Here is an 11,945-nt window from a genome sequence, read left to right as displayed (position 1 = left end):
GTTACATTTCTCGGAATTTACTGTCATTCTAAATGACAGTGTCTAGCGATATACAGTATATATCTTCTTCATTGATTGTAAGAGACTGACATTAAAATAGACTTCATGTCTTAGTGTTTCACTGTCATTAACCATGTTCAGATTTGTCTCTAACTGGCCAAACCATGGCAATCTTTCATGAGATACAGTATCTTCAGTGCAAGCTGCAGGAAAGCCAATGTGGTGTCCACAGTGACAGTAAAGGGAGCATAAGTCTACTCGGTACATTTCGTATAACCTGTGATTTTTCATGTCTACAAGTAGAGATTTTAACTTGACAGGTCATCAAAACATTTGGATTCATCCTCTGGAGGCCATGAATTCTGATGAGCACATTTCATGGAAATCTGGTCGCTTCATCTGCGATTCTTCTCCCCTCCCAGGATACATGGTGGTACCAGCGGGTGGTGGCGGCACCTTCCTGGGCGGCTACATCGTGAAGAGATTGAACCTGCGCTGTCGCGGCATCATCCGTTTCTGCATGATGTGTGCGATGGTCAGTCTGCTCGCCATCTTCATCTTTCTCATCCACTGCCCCAACGTGCCCATGGCTGGTGTCACGGCGTCATACCAGTACGATGTGATGGCGAAGCACCAACTGGACCAGTACAAAGACCTGTATGACAAGCCCGGCAAGCTGCACCTTAGAAACAGGTGGGCGGTGTTTTTGTTAGCGCCTCATTCAGTTTTGTCTTTGTCTAAAATGTGTATTAGGGCCTTTTCACACCTATAGTTTGTTTCCGAATCAGTTGTTGAGTTTGTAAACTTGGGGCGATTTCCCCTTGGTTCGGTTTCATTTCACACCAGGGAAAATCCAAGCGTACCAAAATGCGTCATTACAAATTACGCAAGAACTTTCTCTCCTCTTATTGGTTAGATGTGTCTGGGGCAGGAGCAAGAAAGTAAATACATGGAAGAAGGTCCTCGTTTTCTGGACTAGTGAATATTTCTTGCACGGAGATGCCAGTGACGGACGGCGAGCTGTCTATTTCTGTGAGAGAAACACTGCAAGCTGCTACAGTTTGCTGTTCCGCATCATCACAGATTGCTAAGCACACCTGACTACAGGAGACAGTAGCTCAGACTTACAGAGTATATATAGTTAGTGCTGTTCGAGGTCGGATCACGTTCTCACCACAAACGAACCGCTCCAGAGTTGGACTGAAAGCGTACCGGGACCACCTCTTGGTCCGCATTTGGTGTGATTGCTGCATTCTCACCTGCCCAAACCGAACCAGTGGGACAAACAAACTCTAGTGCGATTCAACCAAACTAAACAAGGCAGGTGTAAAAGTGCCCTTAGATTTAGTTACTTATTGTTCATTTAACTTTTGTTTTGGAAAATATGCAATCATTTTTTTTTTAAGATTTAGGCAGCAATAATAGTCCTAATTTATTTTTATTTTTTTAATAAATGTCAGTGTGCAGGCCTGCACAGTTCAGTGATTTGTCCCAGCTGTTTTGTTGCCACTCCTTGTCTAATTTCCAGTGGGTTTATAGATGAATTTAGTCCATACATATTTTATTTCTTTCCCTGCAAGAACCGACAACATTAGCAATCATTGCCATGGATGATACATTTTTACCAATTAGGGGCATGCAATGCGTGATTCTGCAGATGCATTCAGGCCATTTAAAGGTCCCATGGCATGAAAATTAAGGAGGTTTTTTAATATTAATATGAGTTCCCCTAGCCTGCCTATGGTCCCCCAGTGGATAGAAATGGTGATAGGTGTAAACCGAGCCCTGGGTATCATGCTCTGCCTTTGAGAAAATGAAAGCTCAGATGGCCCAATCTGGAATCTTCCCTTTATGATGTCATAAAGGAAAAGGTTACCTCCCCTTTCTCTGCTTTGCCCACCCAGAGAATTTGGTCCGCCCATGAGAAAGAGAGAGACATCATGGCTTGCAAACGAGCGAAGCATGGCAGTTGGTCAAGGCCAACCCCTCCACCTTGCCCCCTCTCTCCTCCTCAATAGCATTTAAAGCTAAAAGACACAGGAAAAAATGGCACATCCTAAGAAAGCTCATTATGGCCGGGTTCTCCCCCAAAGGGGTTGAAAAGAGGTTTGGGGAAAACCCAGCGCCTAAAAAACAAAAAAAATAATAAGACTTTGCATGAACAGCAATTCATTAATTTTGTCAGAATATCTCTCATCATTTAAAAAAAAAAAAAAATTGAGCAGTTCATTCATGTCTTTATACATATACTTCAGAATATTACCTTATCTTATGACTGGTAGAGTAGTATCCTCGCATTGCCAGACCTTCCTCCACAGCGCTGCGGAGGAAGGTCTGGCAAGTCGACACAGAATTCCGCGATGGGCTAAAAACGTGCTCTGCTTTATTGGCATTTCTTTAAACCAATGACAATCGTCATGGGTGGCGCTAAGCGCCGGACGGAGCAACGGTGCCTCTCCAAAATAGCCTCGGGAAGAAACTTGTTTTGGTGGAACGTGTACCTTCAAAAGTTGTTTTAGTCGTGCAACAGAAAACTCAGATTGGACAGATAGTCTAGCTAGCTGTTTGGATTTACCCTGCAGAGATCTGAGGAGCAGTTAACCATAGTCATATGTCATAAATCCACCGGAGTTTAGAACAGCAACACAAAGAAAGCTGAAGAAAAGAAAATGAGGGACATCCTCCTGAACCTCTGGCGTCCCCGGAGCAATCCCCTAAATCAGGTGTTGGCCAACCAGTTCAGCATAAAGAGCCACAACAAAACATGCACCATAGCAAAAAGCCACACAACAGATGCACGTCCACATTACAACAGCAACAGTGACTTCCATATCTAATGGCAGTCATAATACATTTCGTAGGTTTTTTTTCTTACTTAGATTGACTCAGTGGGAAACCTGACAGTCTTTGTTATCCACAATCCTTTTTGGTCTGGTTGTACTCGGTTGTGGCCACTCGAAGTGACTCGTTCACTCATTTGTCACTAGAGGGGCTTTCAAACAATCTGATTCAGTAGTGAAAGGGTTAATGAGGAAGGTGATCTGTGGCCGCTGTATTTCCTCAGGTTGCAGAATCTGTCCATGAAAAACTTTGCTGCATTATTTTTTAATTTAAAATTGGCAAATGTATTGGCAGATGCATCCAAATGCTTTTTTCTTTTTACTTATCTGAAATGTTTCAAAAGGTAAAAAAAAACAAAAAAAAACTCCACCAGTAACACAGCCCCCAGCCACACAGTAAGAGCCTCAAAGGAGCAGGCAAAGAGCCGCATACGGCTCAAGAGCCACAGGTTCGCCACCCCTGCCCCAATAGTGGCTTAGGAATTATAGTATGAGTATGAGAAATCATGAGCAAGCAAATTCATGCCGACTGACTTCCTCTCTCCTCATGGTATTCTTGCAGCTCTTCTTTAGAGGAGAGCCTGACCGTGGGCTGTAACGCAGGCTGCAGTTGTGTCAGAGAGCTGTACAACCCTGTGTGTGGGGCGGACGGTGTGATGTATTACTCCCCCTGCCACGCCGGCTGCAGCTCCATCAACCACACCGATGGCTCCACAGGCAAACAGGTACCGCACACACACCGTCCCGGGTCATTTGACTCTGACTAGAGGGAAAACAGACTTGGCTTACTTGGTTCTGAGCTAGTTTGGGCAATAAAGAGCACTGACGGAAGAAAGCACAAAGATAGGGATGTAATGTTGCATTGTGAATTGGTTAGAAGTCGATGTAAATGTGTAAAGATTACAACCGGTGATAAAAAATGAATCGCAATGCCATTTTTAAACGTCCTAGGGCGTGATCTACTTTAGATTTCAATTGTTTGACTTGAGATGTCACTACATCTTCTTAGTGTATCAAGAGATTTTTTTTTCTATTAAGTTATTTTGTTGGGATTTCTTTTTTTTATGTAATACTGTAATTAATTTGGTTTCATTTTTGTTATTTAAGATAAAATACCATTTCAGTTGCACTTGTGATAAGGACACATCTGTTGTTTTGCACAGTTTATATATATATATATATATATATATATATATATATATATATATATATATATATATATATAAAGGAATATTTTTCAGTCATTTGTCTGCAGCTCATTCTGTTAAAAAAAAGGTGAGAAAAATCGTATTGTGAACTTAAAATAGCGAATCCTATTGAATCGTGCTTTGAGTGTATTGTTACATCCCTACGCAAAGCTGTAACTAAATATATGATATATTTTTGTATATTTTAGTAATTTGTATAATATTGCTGTTGTCATTCCATTTAAACAAAGATGTTATGATTCAATTATTTTGATTCATCAAAAATAACTAGATTGGTTTTGATCTCGAGCCTGTAGATCTATAGAGATTTTTAGTGAACTTAAAGTGCTCATATTATGCTCATTTTCAGGTTCATAATTGTATTTAGAGGTTGTACCAGAATAGGTTTATGTGGTTTAATTTTCAGAAAACACCATATATTTGTTGTACTGCACATTGCTGCAGCTCCTCTTTTCACCCTGTGTGTTGAGCTCTCTGTTTTAGCTACAGAGTGAGGCATCACACTTCTGTTCCATCTTTGTTGGGAGTCGCACATGCGCAGTTAAGTACTGCTAGCTACTGTTGCAGAGTATGAGGGCGTGCCACGCTAGCAGCTAGGTGAGCATTATAACGTGTGTTACAAAGTGACGCACGTTCGTCACGGAAGTAAAGGCTGGACTACAATAGAGCAGTTTGGAGCAGTTTGTTAACAGTGTTTTTCTGGAAGATGGTAAGTCCCTTTGGGGTGGACTTTGGGCTTTTTCACTTTTTAAACCATAATGTGCACAAAAAGATATATAACACAATAAAGGAAAGGGGAAAAGCCAAAAAGCATAATATGAGCACTTTAAATCAACATGTGATTGAGTAGAGGACACACCTGCCCATGGCAGTGTGCCAGTTATGAGTCTTTTTTTCAGTTTTGATTATATTCAAAATATGATGTTTGCATGAAACATAAGTAACCACCTGGTTATTTATGTCCCTGTTCACACTGGCAAAATGGAAGCTCTCCCAAAAACATTTTGTGACAGGACATGCTGGGCTTTAGTACTTGAGTCGAGTCCGGACTCAAGATGTTTTTCTGTTGTCTCGGACTTGTCTTGGACTCGTTGGTATTTGGACTCGGACTTGTCTCGGACTCGGCCATTGGACTCGCCAAATATTCTCGTTGGTCTCGACCGAGTCCAGCACTACATGCTTTTTTTCTTAAGTAGCTCTCTCCTTCAAAACAAAACCACTGTTCAGATAACAGGTATTGGTTTAATTCATAATCCAACTATCGAAATAAAAAGACTAAACATCAAAAATGGGAAGTTGCACTTCAGCTTTTATGTGACTTAAGTGAAATTGTTATACTTAAAGTAATTAATATGGTCTAATTTGACCCTTTTGACTGTCTCTCATTTGGACTCAGTCTTGATTAGGACTCAAACCTCTTTAGACTCGGTCATGACTATTCCTGGTCTTGGACTTGTCTTGGACTCGACAAAGGTGGACTTGACTACAGCCCTGTCTTATTCTTCAATATATGTAGAGAACTGATATTAACATTGACCTTTGGATTGAGGGGAACATTACACGTACTGTATGTTGAGTTAATGTCACTTTATAAACTAATGATCTCATTACCGTTCAGTATGTTTATAGGTGACAATATGTGTTTTCAGGTGTACTCTGGCTGTAGCTGTGTGGTGGGTAATGTGTCCTGGGGCGAGGAGGGCTTCGCTCTGACAGGGAAGTGTGGCAGCTCCTGCCACCACATGCCAGCCTTCCTCTCCTTCCTCTTCATCATCATCTCCTTCACCTTCCTCTGTAGCATCCCTGCACTCACCGCCACACTCAGGTGGGTGGACACGTGCATTTACAACCACCATTTTGTGACATCTATGACTTGATGTTATCAGGGCCCAAACACCATTGACAGGCCCTCTTTAAACTGAAGGAATAATCATTACGCTAAATGAATCACATTTGAGACCCTTAGGATGCTGAAAAACTCACTAAAATGTGCACATGCATTAGGTCTAAAATTTTTGAAATTTTAAGGGTTTTGTAATTAGGCGGGCAAAAATGGCTCGCTAGCGCCCCGTTACAAAACTTCAAAAATTGAGCCCCTGCAGTACTCAGTGCTGAGTACCTTTTTCATTGGTGACGGTTTGCTCCGCCCTCTATGCTTTAACCACACCCCCTTTCATAACTAATGGACAGTTTGATGTAGAGTCTTGTGTAAGGTATCACTGAACTCAGCAGAGTTCCTTGTTCATTGGTCACGGTTTGCCCCATCCCCTACGCTCGTTACATTTGCAATACATATACATTTCCAACGCTGCACACTCCACGCTGGAAATAAAGTCTTACCCATGTGCGCAGTGTCCAACGGTAGAAATTGTATGGAGGCCAATCATTGGTCCAAACTGCAGACAAAACAAAAGGCAGCAAAAGAAGCTGAAAGAAGTATCAACATATATCTTAATGAAAGAGCCACAATGCCTACACGTCTGACCAACCGTGTGTTGTGTAGGTGTGTGCCAGACAGCCAGAGATCCTTTGGACTGGGTATCCAGTGGATTGTGGTGCGCACACTTGGTAAGTCGACTGTATTCTTTCACTAAGTTTACTTTTTACTTTTAACCTCTGAATCACAACCATTTTTGCTTAATTCTCCCCACACAGATCCAATGATTTTGTCCAATCTGTGTTGTTGTTTCCCCACAGGTGGGATTCCAGGACCCATAGCATTTGGCTCTGTGATTGACATCTCTTGCTTACTGTGGCAGGATAAGTGTGGTGAGCAGGGCTCCTGCTACCTCTATCAGAACTCAGCCATGAGCCAGTACACACTAGTAGCTGGCATCATCTATAAGGTAACACTAACACACATAGTGGCAGGCCAATTATTGTAGTCTTGCATCCAAACAGAACCACATTTTTTCTACTTGAAAAAAGTATGCTTGTGAGAAAAGATATCTCAGCTTCACTTGAAAACTGAATAACATTGTTTCGTCATACTGCCTTAGGGACTGTAAGACGTTTTTATGTGGGGAATGTGCATGTTTAAAAGGAGTAGTCTGACATTTTGGCCAAAGTTTAGATAAGAACATACAGAACATTCTCATGTCTGAACATTACATTTTGAACTTAAAGCCTAACTCCTGCCAAAATGCAACCTAGGGTGTTTTTGTGAATATACCAGAGTCAAACTTTCATTTAAAAGCATAATTAGGACGGAAACGCCACTTTTAAGATTCACCGTATTCTCGTTTTCGGTCAAATGGCCTTTTGAATGGGAGAGCTAGGGGCACTACAATGATAGCATCAAAATCACTGTTTTTAAAACATTAAGAAGGCTCAACACAACATGAAACTTTGCTCAAAGTTTCACCAGGGGCTCTACACATGAACTTGAGCATTGAGAACATTACGTTTACTAAAATGAAAGGTTTTGAACGACTCACTTTAGCAGTTTTTGTTTACGCTATCCGCCATCTTGTCAGTCAACAAGTGTTGATCTCCAAAAGGAGGAAATGTCACTTATATGAGGCTCCTTTTTCAACTACAACGTCAATATTGTTTTTCACTAACGACAAAACAATGAATTATCCATGCATTTATATGGAACTAAGCTTTAGGAGCTTTCCATCTTTACTCTCCTCCCTGTTACGTTGCATTTGGAGATCGACTATTTTTGACTGACTAGATGGACGGCGACCGGAAAAACCAACAGCTACAGTGAGTTGTTAAAATCTTTTTTAGTCAACTCTGTGTACACAAACAATGTTCTCAATGCTCGAGTTCATGTGTAGAGCCCCTGGTGATACTTCGAGCAAAGTTTCGTGTTGGGTCGAGCCTTCTTAGTGTTTTAAAAATAGGGATTTTGATGCTATCATAGTAGTGCCCCTAGCACTCCCATTCAAAAGGCCATTTGACCAAAAATGAGAACACGGTGAATCTTAATAGTGGCGCACTGTTTGTTAAAAAGGTAAAATATGTGTCAAACCATTGTGAATTAAGTATTGTGGAGCTGCAGAGACGTCCCAGTCTACAAATCGTATCCTACAGACTAAAGAAAAAATCTTTGTTTGGTACAGATCCTCGCAAAAGGTTTGTCTGCATAAACTACCCACACACTGCAAGGACTACAAAGCCAGTTGAAAAGTTATCCTTTAGCTTTAACAGACACGAGAGCGGTATTGATCTTCTTTTTGAACTCTCGGCAAGAAAACAAAGTGTATTTCCTAAATTGTTAAACTAACTAAACTTATATATGCAAGCAGACCCAGCTGATGTAGGCCTGTTTGTGAATTATTGTCAGGTTTCCTGTAGTAAAACTGAAAAGCAGATCAGAGTCAAGCAGATTATTTACAGACCAGAAATGTGCAACAGACGGAGTTGGCAGGTGAGGGAGTGGAGAAGAGTCCGGGTGGGTTCCAGCACAGAGAGCAGCTGGCTGGTCTTGTATCTCCGAACAATAGTGATCCAGAGGGTTTGGGTAGGCGACGTGGTCTCCAGTGCCGAGATCAGAGAATCCGTAACTATGACAGAGAGATCCAAAGTTAGTTGCAGGCAAAAAAACAGTGGCAAGAAAATGAGAACTAAGCTGGTAAAACAGGCTGATATCTAACGCTATACTGGTAGCTGTTTAAAAGTACACAGCACTTCATACCGATCCGGCGGGGACTGGATGTCTGGCTCTTCCTTCAAATTTGTTTTCGACGAGCGGATGAGGTTCAGGTGTGGTGATCGGATTAGCGGCAGGTGTGTGGAAGACCCAGGACTGCCAGGGGAGAGCTAGAGGGAGACGCGCGCACGCACACACACACACACACACAGAATAGACGGACCACACCAAGCATACTATGGATGAAGACAAACAAAACAAACACAATCACTCACATACAAGTCTCTGTGTACTATTTATCTGGATGTTGGACTTTCTCTCCTCACTACTATCATCCATCCTTCCTCTTTTTTTTTTTTTTAGGCTTTAGGGACAATCTTTTTCCTGTTAGCCAGCATCCTGTACCAGCCTCCTCCTGAGTCACCTCAGAGCAGCTGTGAGAGCACCGACCACGGACTAGGAGACATGGGCGACCTGCCTGTCAAAGACCTGCCTGAAGACGGCGTCATCGTCAACCTGCACGCCAGGTTATGACGTCAGAGACCCCCTGACCGCTGACTGGCCTCTGTCTGACTGTCCGTGTGCGTGTGTGTGTGTGTGTGTGTGTGTGTGTGTGTGTGTGGGTTCTGCTTAGCGCAGCGTGTGAATGTGTTTTCGGGTGGTGAAGGAGGGGGGGGGGGGGCCTTCCTTTATACCAACAGCCTTCTCTCAGCCATAATTGCACCACCCCCGACATAAACATATGTGCAAGCAAACACGTGCAATCAAACAAATGGACAGAATTACTGTAATGCAGACACACAAAATCAAACAGCCCCAGGATGCCTTCATGCACATCTCACACACACACACACACACACACACACACACACACACACACACACACACACACACACACACACACACACACACACACACACTTTCTATAGTACATGATGACTTCTAACATGCTGCTCCATTGGAAGGATTTCTGCTGTGACTACACGTGTGCGTATCTGAGTGAATGATTGATAGGGCGGTGCCACACAAGTTTTTCACAAGCATTTCTACAGATATCCCATTACTATGTTGAATCAGTTCAAATGACTTTTTCAGAATGTAAGTCTGATGACGTTTCTGTTTCATATTTTATGTCATTTTCCTTCGAAAGACAATGAAACAGCTGAGGCCTATGTGGTATATGCCAATGTGTATGAAGCATTTATGATGTGGATGAAAAAAGGTATTTATATCCATCCTCTTGTCCTGTTCTTTCACCTGTTACTGGAAGGTAGTTACACTGCTTTATTTTCCACCCAGAGTAAAAAGCCATGGTATACAGGCCAGTAATAATGAAGCCAAAACATTTCATATCCTACATTATGTCATATTTTAAGCAAAGAGTATCTTAAAGGCACTTATATTAATATAATGTGAATATAGACTATTGGTCACAGTACAGCAGCACAAATATATTTTCAATTAGAAAAGCACATGTGTATTTTTGATTGCCACTTGGACACATGTACCAGAGATTTATGACCAGTAATTGGCTTGCATTTAAACGTGGTAATACAGAGAAGAAAACCGCAATGTGTTTGTGATCTACATGAAATATATCTATATATATAGATACATCAGTTAGTTTAGTAGAAAGAGCTTTGATGCTTCTCTTCCACAGAAATTGCATAGCTGCACTTTAAAACAAACAGAAGCACTGAGAAGCTTGGAAAGTATGTGTTGACACGATAAAGGCCTGATCACACCCAGCATTTCAAATGACAGACAACAAAGATGGTGCAACCCAGAGTAAATTCCTCTATCTGTGTCATGTGGGGTTCCCCACTGTCATGTCTCTTTAGGAGACCAGCGGCAGGTTCTGAGTGTATTGATTCCAACGGGAGAAGTGAACGTAAAGACAGGTTATGATCGATTCTTTCGCCCCGTAGTCACCAAAGTAAATATTGGACCCATTTTTCGTGTAAATATCTAATGTCGCCCCCGTGAGGAATTCTAAGTAATTACAACACTGTTGGCGCGTCCACATGATACAAGCCTTCCGTGATCGAGCACACGCCCCCACCCCTCCTCCACGCAGTTGCTAGTAGCCAAGGAGGACTCTTCAGAAGAGGTAATTATCTTCGCTCAAGCTTCTGCGCAGGAAAGAATTAACCCACCCCAAAAAAATTTAAAAAAAAAAAAAAAAAAAAAACAGAGAGTTGTGTGGAGCTGATAGTCTTAATTAGCTTTGTAGCAACTCATTTGGCAATGGCTTGAATGTAACAGACGTTCATTAATATCAAAAACTTACGCACTAAAGCTTTAATAAATTATGCAAATATAACTTTTCATCCATCCACATTACACTTCCAAACGTTCATTTAGGAGACAGGAAGTGTGTACGTTTCATACCATTGTCGCTGCTTGTAATGCGCTATCTTTAGTATAGAGAAGGACTGGTCTCACTTTGCTTACTTTACCACTTATTTCACTGACACTTGGTCAGTGGCTCTCAGTGTCAGATATCGAAACAAAAATCGCGCTTTAGCGTCTGTATGGGACCGGGCATAGCAGTAGCCCGACCGCGGCGCTGTAAGATGAAGTATTATTAAGAGCGACAATGGTAGTGAGTAGTATGAAAGCCTGAAAGTCTGCGTAACGAGGTTGGTTGGGGTGGTGGATGGGTCAATCCACACATAGTCTCGCTTTGCAAGACCTTCCTCCACAGCGCGCGAAGGAGGGTCTTGCTAGTCCACACAGCATTTCGGGATGGGAGAGAAACGTGCTCTGGTTTACTGGCATGTCTTTAAACCAATCACAATCGTCATGGGCGGCGCACGGAGCCCCGGTGAAGGGAAGGAACTTGTTTTGGTGGAACATGTGTACGTTAAAAAGTTGTTTTAGTTGTGCAACAGAAAACTCTGGAAAAGACTGGACAGATAGTCTAGCTAGCTGTCTGGATTTACCCTGCAGAGATTTGAGGAGCAGTTAACCATAGTCCTCATAAATCCACCGGAGAATGCCAACACAAAGAAAGCTGAAGGTAACGGACATCCGGCCGAAAAAAAGGACATACGGTTGAATTTCCTGCGGCAACAGGGGCAATCCTGGAAGTGGAAGGTCGTGGATATAGACTAATCAACACAGGACTTTTATCAAAAAGACCAGGGTTTGTGTCCCGTGTCACTGAAATGTACCTTTTGCAACCCCACCCAAACTCTTTTACCAAACCTAACTTTCCCAATCTTGTGCCGCAAGTCAGTTAAAACGTAATATTTTTTAAATGACGTCAAATTGGTCCTGACCCAGAGCGTTGAA

At 42.1% G+C, this 11,945-nt stretch overlaps 1 protein-coding gene across 3 annotated transcripts in view; it reads left to right on the top strand.

Annotated features, from left to right (window-relative positions):
- The window catches only part of slco4a1 (solute carrier organic anion transporter family, member 4A1), a 41,906-nt gene extending 32,719 nt beyond the window's left edge, over positions 1-9,187 (top strand). For all 3 annotated transcript variants that reach the window (XM_039799951.1, XM_039799952.1, XM_039799950.1), the window contains 6 exons: positions 423-693; positions 3,403-3,565; positions 5,698-5,873; positions 6,552-6,616; positions 6,746-6,894; positions 9,012-9,187. In XM_039799951.1, coding sequence (XP_039655885.1) covers positions 423-693; positions 3,403-3,565; positions 5,698-5,873; positions 6,552-6,616; positions 6,746-6,894; positions 9,012-9,182 — 995 coding nt within the window. In that variant the 3' untranslated portion in view covers positions 9,183-9,187. The remainder of the gene's footprint in view (positions 1-422; positions 694-3,402; positions 3,566-5,697; positions 5,874-6,551; positions 6,617-6,745; positions 6,895-9,011) is intronic.
- Positions 9,188-11,945: the final 2,758 nt, after the last annotated feature.

This window comes from Perca fluviatilis, chromosome 5 (assembly GCF_010015445.1).
Source record: "Perca fluviatilis chromosome 5, GENO_Pfluv_1.0, whole genome shotgun sequence".
Taxonomy (NCBI): domain Eukaryota; kingdom Metazoa; phylum Chordata; class Actinopteri; order Perciformes; family Percidae; genus Perca; species Perca fluviatilis.
The sequence above is the reverse complement of the archived record's forward strand: the minus strand, read 5'-3'. Positions and strand labels throughout refer to the sequence as shown.